The 14,669-nt window shown below is 32.5% G+C and overlaps 1 protein-coding gene across 1 annotated transcript in view; it reads right to left on the bottom strand.

Annotated features, from left to right (window-relative positions):
• Positions 1–5,327: 5,327 nt before the first annotated feature.
• The window catches only part of LOC113231185, a 24,274-nt gene continuing 14,932 nt past the window's right edge, over positions 5,328–14,669 (bottom strand). Inside the window, exons 2-3 of the mRNA XM_026465372.1 lie at positions 12,860–13,076; positions 5,328–9,666 (exon numbers count right to left, since the gene is read on the bottom strand). Coding sequence (XP_026321157.1) covers positions 9,428–9,666; positions 12,860–13,076 — 456 coding nt within the window. The 3' untranslated portion in view covers positions 5,328–9,427. The remainder of the gene's footprint in view (positions 9,667–12,859; positions 13,077–14,669) is intronic.

Genomic DNA, 14,669 nt, shown 5'->3' with positions numbered 1-14,669 from the left:
TGTTGAGCCAAGCAAATAACACTGTAACGTTTTATTGCAATGTCACAAATATGACGGTCGATCTGTAATTCTTTGAAAGTCCATATTCAAAATTAACTGTTAATATTTAGTTCTTAAGTCAAGGTCGTAAGTTTTGAAAACACTTATTGTGAACATTTTATACGGAGACGCGTGGAATAGATGTGATTGTGTAAAAGTGTCTTATTAGAATAGCTTAGAACGATTGATAGGAAGGAACGTATTACGGGTCGTAGACGTCTTTTCAACTAATCGAGAATAAAATTGTCAGTTCTTTGTATGGTATAGTATGTAAAGAGAAAGCAAACGTGTCCAGACTTTTCAGGATTTTTAAAGGTTTTCTCTCTATTTCAGTTACAGTTATTTATAACTGTTTGAGAACAAAAACTTCGCTTCACAGGAAAGCCTTTCATTAGAAAAATTGTAATTCTATTGACGCATTATAAAACGAGTTGTTGGCTAAATTTTAAAACCTCGTAACTACGTTTTTGGACGACATCCCTTTTTTACTTTTCAAGCGCAACATCGGGTAATTAAATCTTAAAATATAATTTCTCGACCCTTTTTTAGTTATAAAATAAAGGTATAGTCATATATTGTTATTTAGCAATTCTATTTTTGTGCCTACTCGAAAGTTTACATTAATGGAGGTTACGAGGTTTACGAATATAACCAACGTAGTGTAACTACAAAATTCTTAAGCTAATTTCCTTAACACGTTCTTTATGTAAATTTCTGTCAATACTTGAAAATATAAGGATAGGCTATTATCGACGTAGGAAAATGTACTGTAACGTGCACAACATTTTAAAATTGTATTTAACATAAAATGTGCATTCTTAGATACTTAAGTTTATTGATCTCGCTGTCTTATGTTATATTTGAAGAATATATACAATGCTTTTTAAAATTTTTAACAAGGAGTGAGAAACACAGTATTATTATATATGTACCTCTTATCGGCCTTAAGATTATATCTGCGGGGTCCTAAATCTAATGCCATAATTGTTTGCCTAATTAGTTCATAGTCTAGCAAGTTAACAGTGATTACGCTCTAGAAAGGACTTATTAACCCCGAAACTTACACAACGGGCGCAATGCGGTGCGGTTCTCAAATAAAATCGTCTACTTGTTTACCATGTCAATTTACGTCATGGTTGCATATTATTAAAGGACTGCACATATGAAAACGCTTCGGCTCAAGACATTAGGATATAGGCGTGCGGCCCGCTTATTTATACAAGCGCTAGTTGTAGTAACATCGCTAAAACCCCACTATTGAATGTTACAATTTGAACAGAGACATTCTAAAGAGAGGACTTTTGAAACTGATGAATAGTAAAATCCCTGCTTGTCTGCTCTTGTCTTGTGTAGAAGAATGTGGTAGACATTAATTTTATTAGTATCTTTAATGGCTTGTTACGTCATTAGGGTAATTTTCAGGTAAGTTTTTTGTACTCAATTTAGGTGACAATTTATTTTTATTTAAATATTTATAGAATATCATCATGAAGTATTATTTAATATTCGAGTGCAGTAACCTGAAATATTCTTTAATTTTTCAAGATGATACGATATTCGAGTAATTAAATAATAAAAATTGTCACCAAAATTGAGTACAAAATCTTTACCTGAAAATTACTAATTAATCGATTTTGTCGTTTGACTTTCTAGGCGTAACTGTGAAACTATTATGAACGCGATGTTGGGTTACATTTAACCTGATAACGGTTTAACAAAGGCCTACAATATTTCTGAAAATATTACTTAGTAGAAATACATGTTTTACTGAGTTAATAAAAGTATATCATAAACAAGGCGTTCCTAAAGGAAATGGTGTTCATGTATATGTGCCAAACGATTTGGCTTTTTCTTCTCCTTCTCTCTCACTCTCTCTCTTCATACTGTAAAAGAAGCAGTTGTACTTTTCTGACGTCGTAATGTAACTCGTTATACTTTATTGTATCTTTGCCAAAGTTATCGTAATATACTTATTTTGCAATATCTATAGAAAGTATGTAATACGTAAAATGTGAATCTTTCGTTGATGTAAAAGCTTTGATTTCGTATACACTTTAAATTATTCTAAATAAAAAGTGTTATTTGTGTTAAATTGCCACTGTAATTACTTTATTTAATTGTAATGCTAACACTTCTATAGATCTATTGTTGTCTAAACGCATTTTATTTTTATTTTTATTGAAAATGTCGATTCGGACAAACACAAACTAAACTTAATTCTAGTCCAGTGCATCAGTCGTTATTAGTAAGAAAATCAATGTTTTTTTTATTCAAAGACCGAGTAAAATGACAGTTTAATACGCAAAAGGGTTACCAGTTTAGAAGCAGCTGGTAATTACAGTCGATAAATATTCTATCGACTATCTACTGACCATTGCTTACGGGTACGCTTCTATCGATAAAACTCTCGACAACAACAGGACTGTTTAAAATTTTACAAAATGTGATAACTCTGTAAACGGTATTTTACTCCGTTTTATAAAATAATATAGTATAGACCTATAAAATTTGTCGATGACCGTAGAATACGCCATAAACTAACCTACATTTGCAACATCTATGTACGTACGTAAACAATTTATTGTACACTCAAGAGCACATCAAGCTTGACACTTTGTACTTTGGACCGTTCTTATCGTAAGCGGCATAGAGTTGGATTTAAGTCTTAAGCGTAAAGCTTAACGTGCTCTTGACCCTGTACCACAAAACAAATTACAAATTTTAACGAACATTAAATGTTAGTGTACAAAAACGAGCTTATCTTGTAAAGGGATTCTTTCCAAGTAACCTTTGAATAGCTGAGAGGAAAGTTTTTTCCTGGGTTGGCAATAAAAAAAAATTAAAGGAAATGAAAGCTACATGATTAAATTTATACGCATCTACCAAAATGTATCTGTTGTAATCTATCTTCTTACTAAGATAACATTTGTATTAGTTTTTGTTGGCCCGAATCGTCTCCAATATACTAATTTTATAATATGTTCATCTTGGCTTAAGTATTGCACAACCTCAAAAATGTATTGATACTTGTATTGATGTGTACCTGTTTAATAATGTTAAATATATACTGACGTATAATAAAATATATAATACAATATAATGTATGTAAATAGCGTCAAGCCGGACTACTACTTATTCTGTAACTCTGTACCGTTGAAAAAGAAATCTATTTTAAATATCAATGTACGAAATTATATGTTAACTGTATGAAAATAAATATATAAAAAAACACGTATCTTTTAGTGAATATATAAACCAACTTATTTCCTACATTTTCTAGTTTTCTATTTTAACTAAAGTAAATAGAAGGTTTTGTATTATGTCGGCGAGGTGCAACTTTTCTTCTAAATACAAATTTGGTGTCCAGGTACTGTGTAGTGTGAAACCACGAATCCTTTATGATCTCTCTCATTCTTTTTCTTCTCATTTAATTACGTAGTTCTCCATCTCTTCTAACCGTCGTCAAACGACAACTTAACACCGGTTTATACGTAAATTTGTTCTTTGTTAGAATTAACAAGATACCGTTTGCACCAATGACTCAGAAAAACGGTAAAGATTTTTCCATAGTTACAAATTTTACTTTTTGGTTATGTACTCCATGGGTCAAAAGCACGTCAAGTTTGACACTTTACACTTAAATCCAACTCTATGCCGCTCACGATAAGAACGGTCCAAAGTACAAAGTGTCAAGCTCGATGTGCTCTTGACTGTACATTTTTGTGATAAAATTAAGGGATCTAAATTAAAAAGAAAACACACATGGCTGCTTTAATATGAGCACGCCTTTCTATTAGACATTTGCAGACTATTCGCGAAAGACGAAAAACATCACAATGCCATTTTAGACTCCGGCCCAATGTTTCAGATTAAACCTCTATTTCTACTGATTACCTGTCAAATTTTTAATAGTGTTGCTGTTTAAGCCACTGTTTGTACTAATTATCAGTCAAATTTCTGACGGAGTTGCTGTTTGAGCCACGGTTTCTACTATATTTATCAGTCAAATTTTTGAGTGTTGCTGTTTAAGCCACTGTTTCTGCAAATTATCGTACAAATTTCTGACAGAGCTGCTGCTTGAGCCACGGTTTCTACTAATTATCAGTCAGATTTTTGAGTGTTGCTGTTTAAGCCACTGTCCACCTGTCCACTCCACACTAGGAAAACCCTGTGTAGCGGGCGCCATGGACACACACATAAACAACCACAAATTACACCCAAACTCACGAGACAAATAAATGTAGACCATACAAATATTTCTCCCGACCCGGGAATCGAACCCGGAATCCCTGCGTGGTAGACCAACACGAACCAACGGTTACCAGTACGCAGGAAAGTTTTTTTACCAAGTGGCGAGACGAACACGTCGTGCGCCTGGTGGTAAGCGACACGCCTGTCCATAGCAATTGTAGTGTCACTCAGAGCTTTAAATCTCAAAGATCTGAAGGGTACTGCCACTGCGCCACAGAGACATAAGTTAACAAATCCCATGTGTCTGTAATTTCAGCATCATTCATTCTAATTGCACGGAACTATTGTATTGAAATATAAGTAAATAATTAACAGAAGCTTACTTCATGAAAATAAAATTTTTCGCCATTTCGATTTTATGCCGGTCAACCATCAGCGGCGGCAGTATGGAAAAATCATCGATGGCGGTGGCGGGGCGGCGCACATCTCTAATCAATATGTAGATTTTTATTTAAACTTACAGATTTCATCACTACAGTATATACAACTTGACAAAGGGTAAATAAAAGTACAAAGTAAATAACAACAATTTGTATTCAACAACAATAAAGTGTATTAAAACAATAATACTGATTGAAACGATCTTACGTATTGCTAAAGTGAACCAAGTAGTTGAAATGAAAGAACAAGATTTTTAGTCTTTAAATAAGTTAGATAAATACTGAAAAATGTTAAGGAGAAATAATGGAAAAGATATACCAGTAGTAATTGAAAAAAGCAGGTAATAAGAGAATGAAAGGAAGATATACCAAGGAAACGGAAATCATGATAGAGAATAGAAAAATGGACCAGATGAAAATATAAACCAAACACATAAGGATAGAAAGGTAAAAGGAGTAAAAGAAGGAATGTTGATAGTACAGGAAATAGAAAGATGAAATGAAGAAGCAGATGATAAGAAAAGAATGAAAGAAAGATAAATGTGAGTTTGAGAAAGTACGAGGATAATGATGCAGAAGACAAATAGCAAGAAATAAGTATACAGTAAAAGTTATAGGAAAGTATCAAGGAGAAAGAAGCAGAAGAGGAGTATGCAAGGAGTAAAGACAAATTAAGGGTTAAAGAAATGTAGAAAGATAAAGAGCCATAGATATGGAATGGACATAGACAGAGTATAAAATAAGATATAGCTCGGAGAAATATAATCGTAATTACAGGTATTTTGCCTATATAATAGTAAAGTACGTACAATAACATTGTTTTACGGCGGAATCAATACTGGACGAGGTAGGGTAAAACTTAGAGCACACTCGCGTTAGAACATGGTCGCAGTGAGTGTGGGGCTGTACCATATCCTCGCCACACTCCTTATTTCCGAACAATGACAACACAAAGTGTTTTCCTTTTCAGTTCCAATCAAGAACTGAATTGCTAAACTGTAGGTACCCCATACCTCATTGCAAAAAAGGCAAATATATAAATGTTTCAATGTTTTATACATTTTTGCAGAACATTCGCTTTCAATGCACGAAGAGAAAACAGTGAAGGTTTATAAGAATACTTAGATAGAAAACGAAGAAAGAAATAGAAAATATTGGAAGTAATGAAAACCCAGTTGTGACAGAATTGAGAAGTAAAATATGGCAAACCAAAGTAAAAATTTAGAAATAAATATAAAATAGACATGAAAGAAAGAAAGTAAAAAGAAAATAACAAATAGTGTAAAGATGAAAAATGGTATTTTTTACCATTTCCTTTTGGATGCTAGTAAAAACAAGCGTAGTGACTATTGTAAAAGAAGAAAATAGGCATTTCTTTACGTCGTAAAAAGAATAGAAGGAAGTAAGGAAATATGAAAAGTAAAAGATGGCAAACCATTAAGAACAAAGTAATATTCGAGAAATAAATATAAAAAGTGGAAAGAAAGTATAACGAATAGTGTGAAAGATGAGAAATGGTATTTTTGCCATTCCCTTTTGGAAGCTAGTAAAAACAAGCGCAGTGACTATTGCAAAAGAAGAAAAAAGGCATTTCTAGAAGTCGAAAAAGTTTAGATGGAAATATGAAAAGAAACGAAAATTCTAGAAATAAATATAAAATAGATATGAAAGGTGGAAAGAAAGTATAAACAATTGCGTAAAAGATGAAAAATGGTAATTGTACAATTTCCTTTTGGAAGCTAGTAAAAACAAGCGTAGTGACTATTGCAAAAGAAGAAAAAAGGCATTTGTAGTACGTCGAAAAAAAGAATAGAAGGAAATAAGGTAATTTGTAGAAGTCATATGTTACTTAAATAATATGGTACAGTTAAAAATACAGGCGGCGTAAAGTACTTAGATGATACAAAAAAGAAAAGAAAAACGTGGTATAAAAAGATATGTCAACATAAATGAGAATTATTTAAAAGCAACATATTTATAATACAGTTATAGAAAAAAGATGCTCACAGGTAGAAAAAGAACTATAAAGGTGGTCGAGATAGAAGAATATAGTATAGCGAGAAATTTATAAGAAAATATGAAATAATTTATAAATGCTGAATTGAATGAGAAGAAAATAAATTAAAATATTGAAATGTTCATAAATATAATACTAAAGCTAAGTTAGACGACGTGTGATGAAAAAACGCAGAAGTGAGGAATAGAAATGACATCAAAGCAAAATAGATGAAAACTAGTCTGAAGTAGAGTAAAAAGATAAAAAGGTGGTAATAGACAGGTTGCGATGTTTGTGTGACGTAATAATGCTAAAGAAGGAAGGAAGGCAAGAAAAATAGATGACGGTTTTTATTTTTTGTACGGTATACAGAATGAAATAGATAGAAAGGAAAAATAGTAACACAGAACAAATCAAGTCAGACGACAGTAAATGAAAATAGGTAAAAAATAAATATAAGAAACATATATAGCAATAAAATTAAATTATTGAAATGTAAAAATATGTAATTCAGTATAAAAATATTATACAAAAATTATCATATGAAAGGTACAAATACAGTAAGAGAAGGAAAAAATTACGAAAATGAGAAAAATAAAAAGGATTGAATGATAAAAATATTTCAAAGTAAAATCATACATAATTCTGTAATATATAAAAAGTATGTATATGAAAAGAGGATCTAAAGATGGAGAAATAAATACTGAGTGAGATCTATTGGAAATAAAGAAGAAAGCGTAATAGGAGAAGTTTAAAAATGAAGCGAAGAATTAAGAAAAGGAAAATATAGAAAAAGAAAGAGGTAAAGTCAGATGAAGAAAAAGGCAGAGCTAGCTAGTAATAGTATTGAATAAAACTGGGAAAGAAGGAAAGATAAGATTTTTTTTAGAAATTAATAGAAATTGAAGGAAAATTATGAAGGGAATAATGAAGTTGAATAACGAATAAAAATAAACGGAAAAAAGTGAATATTAGAATTTATAGAAGGACTTTTATAGACAGAAAAGACTGAGAGATAGTAGAAAGTAGAAAGCAATGAACGAGCCTTTAAAGAGATAAAGAAATCAGAGCGAAAGATAACAGATAAAGAGATGGTACGAAAATAAGTAGAAGAAGAAAAGGAGCAGAAAGAATGACAGAAAAGATATTTAATGTGACATCTTAGAGGAAAAATGTATGACATAAATAATGAAAAGCAATTTTAATGTTGAAGATGGGAGAAGGAAAGAAACATTAACAGTATAGGAAGAAAAATACTTTAAAGTGGAAGGTAAGAGATGAAAAAGTATTATAGTAATATGGAAGAAAAATTATTTATAAGTGAAAGATGGAAGAAGGAAAGAAACATAAATAATATATAAAGTAAAATTGAAAGTGGAAGGTAGAAAAAGGAAAGAAGCATGAGTGTTGGATTGCATACGTTTGGTACCAAGTGCAAGCGTTGCAAGAAAAAGTAGAAAAGCTAAATGAAATGTGAAAAGTATAGACATAGATAAGATAAGTGATAAACAAAACGACTACATAAGTATTTAGGCAATCTATTTACTTATTTTAAGTGGTGTGATATTGTGTCGATATTGACAGATGATAGCCGTGAAATGAAAATGTAAAACGATGGTTATTCAGTACATTATAAATGTTTGTAATATAGCAATCAAATAGAGAAACAGAAATGAAGCGTTAATGACATGAAATAAAACGAAGACAACAGTAAAGAAATATATTAAGGAGATAAAGAAACAGTGATAGAAATGAAGTGATAGTTACAAATTTGATAGACAAAATGTAAATGAAGAAACAGAAATGAAGAGGAAATGATATGAAATGAAACGAAGATAACAGTAAAGAAATATAATAAGAAGATAAAGAAACAGTGATAGAAATGAAGTGATAGTTACAAATGTGACAGATAAAATGTAAATGAAGAAACAGAAATGAAGCGGAAATGGCATGAAATGAAGCGAAGATAGCAGTAAAAATATATTAAGAAGATAAAGAAATAGTGATAGAATAGAAGTGATAGTTACAAATGTGATAGATAAAATGAGCAAGAATGAGTGCAGATAAAAGTGTAGAATAAGCGAAGATAAAGCATGCTAAAGGTTCATGAAAAACTAGTATTTATGAACATAAATAAGAAAATATTAAGCAGAAGATGCCTTAAAAATAAAGTTTCATAAAAATAGTAAAGATTAGAAAAGTATAGAAAAAATACAACATAAGCTGATAGTACTAAAGCTAGAACGTTAAAAGATAGCAAAAGGTTAAAGTTGAAAAGAAAATTAACTACATCGGTTCGTATCACAGTTCTTTGATCAAGCAACAACTTACAATGTAAAATATAGGAACATTAGAACAACCTAAAATATCAAAATGAAAATTATCAAAGTGCATAAAAAAGCGGAATGAACCGTCTAAAACAAATGTGCGGTTATTCTGCATTAAAAGAGAAATGCGATTTACGCGTATAATACTGTCTTTGGTAACATTTTCGAAGTGCTAAATAAAATTGGCAAGGTGTCATTTTATGCTTTAAAACAACGAAATTCATTCGATCATTGTCTCCTTCAAACTTCAAACTTCATTTTTTGTGTATACCGACTTAAAAGTAACTTCAACCTCAAAATGACGGCGGTAATATTGATTTTTGAAGATCAATTTTCGTGTTAAAAGAACGCGCAAATCTTTAAAAAATCACAACTTGGCGAGAAAATTTGAAGTTCGAAATTTTGACAATGAAATTCAATGTTCATTGGTAACTTTACTTTCTATAACTTATATCGTCGTGATGATTTATAGGATAGTCAGCATACCATCCAAAAGCACCGTTATCACCAGTATGAGCGCCAAAGTCTACGTATTCTCCGAAGTCCGGGGGCCGTTCCGACAAGCGTGCTGATGGTGTCAGTGAATGTGCTCCTATAGTATCCTGGGGCTGTTGTTGTAGAGTTAAGACTTTGGTGGGATTTTGAGGTTCTAGAAGCGGTGCTAGTCCTACAGCTGTAAAGAAATAACGTAATTATTGTTATATCGGTCCACAGTGGTCACGTAGATAGGTAGATAAACACTATATTCACTGATATAACACAAATATAGATTAAGCATAAAAGAAAAAACATAACATGAATGATGAACAAATCTCTTGTATATACATATTTTATAGTCTTTTAAGTTTTAGTTTTATATCTAAATTCTAAATTTAAATGTAATTGGTTTTGGCGCCTTTTCCTTACTATTAACTGACTTCACAAAAGGAGGAGGTTCTCAATTCGACTGTATGTTCTTTTTTCTTTCTTTTTTTTTGTATGTATGTTACGCGATAACTCTGGTATTTGTGAACCGTTTTTCGTGATTCTTTTTTGTTGGAAAGGGGGTACTTCCATAGTGGTCTCATTTCATTTTGAAGAAAATCATCCACCTCTAAGGGTGGCTGTTCACGCATGAAGATTCATTTTTATAAATTGCTCTTAAACTTTAATTTAGGAGCAATTATTTTAATGGTTGATTTTGCTATTTCTCCAATTCAAGGCGTTTTTCTCAATATACTTTCAGTAGTGAGAACCGATTTTTATTATCTCCAGTGTCAAGTCCTGTATAATAAGTGGCGAAGTAGGGGATATTTCAATAAAACTTAGCAAATAGATGTAATTCTCGTACTGAGATTATTGTTTCTGTTTTTGGATTGAAAGCTGTACGTGTTATGTAATAAATTAATAAACTGTAAATAGATTTACTTTGGTCTTGCTCACTCTTTGTCAGCACCCACCCGAACCCATTGATACAGTCCGCTACTTTTGTATATTCATTCATATGTTTGCAAATTATAGGAATTAGAACAAGAGATATTCAGTATTGATTTGTGGTGCATTGGAAAGTGGAGTTTTAATTAATTACTCAACAATCACGTTATGCGAGTCCTGCGTTTGAAATCTTTCTTAATTAAAATTGCAAATTGGTAGAAGTGCTTTAATGCAAATAATAGTCCGATTCCGAGCGATTATTACAGTCGACAACTTGTTTATAATTACGTAATAACACCTACAAATCTTACCAATGCTTCGCAAACAGTCTTTTGTTTAAATAAAATCATGAAACGCTGTTCTAAAAACAACTTTGCTTTCGTGAATAATATACAATTACTGAGTAATAACCATTTTCGGCTTAAAATTATGTTGCCTCGCAAATTCCTGTCAACTTGCAGCATGTTTCGTGAATTCGATTGCAACCGTTTTACATAAACGGGTCGTTAGAATGAGAGCGGCTATCATAGTTGCGCAAGCGCCACAGCGATACAGATCTACTGCAGACAATGGTAGAAAGCTATTTGAAATGCTGTCTCAACTGGATCGTTAATCTATGAATTTGAAACCGAGTAAAGTGTGATTATTGAGTGGAATATGTTACATAAAGTAAAAAGTGTATGTGTTAAGTATGAAAAAACCTTTAGGCGCTTTTTAGGGACAAAGGCTTCTAAAGGATCGTTTTAATTTCCCCAGTTTAAAATCAGATAAATAACTAAATATTAGACAACATCATATAATTATGTCGGTCTGATCCCAAAGTAACTAAAGCACTTGTGTTATGGAAATCGGAAACAACGACAGTACCACAAACACCCAGACCCGAGACGATATACAAAAGTTCGTATTTCTAGACTGACCCGAGCGGGGATCGAACCCGGGACGTCAGAGATAGCGACACCATGAAAACCGATGTGCAAACCACTCGGTTACAGAGGTCGCCATAATCAGTTTGTTTTTGTCGCAGACGTTTGATAGCACATTTTTTATGTATCTCTAGAATAATTTGCAACGTTTTGTACACTGTGGGCCCTGGATGAAAAGATCCCGGGTTCGATTCCACGTAGATTAGAATGAACTTTTCTAAATTGTATTTTTTTCTAGATATTCTGGGTATGAGTGAATTTAGTTGCTCAGGCATTCATAGTGTTTTTTTTTTATAATATCAAGTGACGGGACGAACAAGCCGTGCGCATGATGGTAAGCTACACGGTTGTCCATAACAGTTGCAGTGCCACTCAGAGCTTTAAATCGCAAAGATGTAAGGGGCACTGCCACTGCGCCCGCCACCCAGTGACATAAGTTAATAAATCACGTGCCTGTAATTTCACCAACACCCTTACCCTTCTAAACCGGAACGCAGTATTGCTAACATTACAGGTTGGCGGCAGAAATAGGTAAGGTGGCAATACTTCCCAGGTCGAATTCTTTCAATATAGTATTAATAGTATATTCAACAATCTCTACATTTGTAATAATATTATTAGCAATACATTGATTCATATCTCAGTCTGCAGTAATTCTTAAGTAAGTACCGGCATTGTAATACAGATCTCGTATGCAACGTAGTACCTGCACTCCAATAGCTGCACTTTCATTACAAATTACTTGCACTGCCAAACTTTTCAAATGCATTGATAAGTTTGCTGGTGAAGAAAGCGATAATCCTTTGTGATACAGTGAAAGTAATGAGTGACTGATGGTCGACTTGACATACGGATTCATTTTGCTTTCTTTGACATTCAATGCTTTTGAAGTGTGCTCTTCGGTCGAGACCTCATCCATTATCTTTGTGAACAATGTCACGCAAATTCTCTATTGTATGCGAGATCTTATATAGACTTTCGATATCGTCCAATTTATCATTACAATAAAGATTCTTCGGTCATTTAGGGCAGCCTTTATTTGGAAGTATGGAGGTAACGAAGATTTCTTCCATTCATCACTTTCAAGTGATTAATTCAGATCAAAAGAAGATAGATATCTTTTATGTGATGATTTGGGATATCAAGAGACATTTCCCGCTTTCGAAACTAATTTAGAAAATGGTTCTTATCAAATTCTTAATCGTGTATATATTTGTTAGATCCTTGGTCAGTCAGATAGTTCTTTGTTTGAAAAAACAAATATACGCGACTTAGATTTAAAAAAATAGTTTGATTTCTAAATGTGTTCTTCCGGGAACCCCCGAAGTCAGTACTTTATACTCTGTTACTCCAGGACTCTATCTACCTACTATAAAAACCTACTGAGTTTGCGGTCAGCTAGTGTAATGAAGTATTGATATTAAATGGAAGTTTGTCTACAAACAATATAACTAAGGACTGAAAAACGGTTTGGTCCACCCAAAGAGAGCAAAACACATTACAGAAAAGGAAACCAAAGACACTTACGTTGATGATGGTACTGCTGTAGCTGTACTGGCTGGTATTCCTGGTCATAAAGGGCGACGGGGAGCGGAGGGGGCGGCGAGAGGGTCTGGCGAGGCACCCTCACGTGGCGCGAATGGATGTTGGAGAGGTCGATGAAGGCAATTTGGTCGGCTGGAACCGCGATGAAAGACGGTCTTGCCGCCGCCAAGGCTGTCAGGGTTGCGAGAATTAGCAGAAGCTGTGGAAGATAGAAGTACGTTAAATCTACGAAAAGGATATTAATTATTAAAAAAAAACACATTGTTTAAAGGACGTTTAGAATAAGCTTAAAAATTGTTCGACATATTTTTTACATTTTTTTTAATGTTTTGTTTTAATAGGTAAATAAATTACATTTCAAATCGTCAAATTGATTAACCACTACCACTCATTCTTAGGTTAGATTCCCCTGAGAAGAATGAGTAAGAAACAAGAGATTGTGACCTTTTTGTATTCTATTCATTCCTTCTTTTTGTTTATATTATTCACGTTTATAATTTAGGTGCAAAATTTTTTCATACATCTTACATAAAAATTGGTTATTGCCCTCCAAGTACGTAGAAGCTGTATTATAATATTATAAAATTGTTTTTTTTCTCGATAATGTTAAATCTCTTAAATGGCAAATGTTGAATATCAAGAGGAATCTTATTATAGAAGCGCGTACATTGCCTCATAAATGTCATAAGTACTTTGCTAACACGACCAATTAATTATCCTTAGTTTAAGACCTGGGAACTGGTGTTATCTGGCAGACAAAAACAGGTCAATATTTCAGTTAAAAAACAACTATCAAATTATAAATTAACTTCATTTTCAGAACTGCAATTGGACATAGTTAAACAAAAAGGATTCAATGCACATCCAGTCACTTTCGAGATATGGCAGTTTGAAGTTTAAAAGTGTTTCTCATTCTTGTTTTATTTTCAAAACTTATAATATCATGTAACTCCAAAGATATTTATTTATATTTGTATGTTGGATTTTTTTGCAGATCTAAGAGGTTGACTTTACTGTTTGGTACATATACCTAATTTTTTGATAATTTTGTGGATTGGATCCTTTTTACTTAACTATGTCCAATTTAGGTAAAGCAAGAACTACCGAACTTTGAAAATCAGCTGCTTTTCTTGTTTGTCGTATATTCACCACTATTTTTCATATAAAATGAAATACGACCTATTTATTATCATGCTTATAATATACAAGCTGCAATATAATTTAATTTATTTTTGCAACACCCTCAATTTATAAAATAAATGTAAATTTAAAAAAAACATTGTTTAATGTTAGATCATAAATTCTAAACCCACATCGCATTACCAAGACACTAAATGACCGTGTCTAAATAACTAAATCGCTAATGATAGTGTTTACGTGCCACAGCAATATCTCATGGCAAGTTACGCTGTCTCAGTTGGTACCTAATGCTTGTAAATAGAGAGTAATACGTAAGTAGCGCGGTTGCGCAAGAGTCGGTAAAGAGACAGCGTACGGTTAAGTGTTGTGCGGAAATGTGGTAGTTTGTCGATACAAAATGTTATCTTTAAAAACAGCTTTGAATTAAATTATTATAATTTTACGTGCACACACACATACATGCCGTCGTCATGTGTGAGTGAATAAATACCTCCGAATGTGATTTCTATGTAATTTTTCAGGAAGAATATAAAAATGTGGTGTAAAATGTAGTAAACGCAATAATATTATTATTCATATGTAGTTAGCTTTTTAATTAGTAAAATTATACCTCTGTCAGATACTGTACTACTTTAGTAATATATTTGACCAA

This window comes from Hyposmocoma kahamanoa, unplaced genomic scaffold (assembly GCF_003589595.1).
Source record: "Hyposmocoma kahamanoa isolate Upper Pololo Valley unplaced genomic scaffold, ASM358959v1 65, whole genome shotgun sequence".
Lineage (NCBI taxonomy): Eukaryota > Metazoa > Arthropoda > Insecta > Lepidoptera > Cosmopterigidae > Hyposmocoma > Hyposmocoma kahamanoa.
This window is presented reverse-complemented; position numbering and strand designations above follow the sequence as displayed.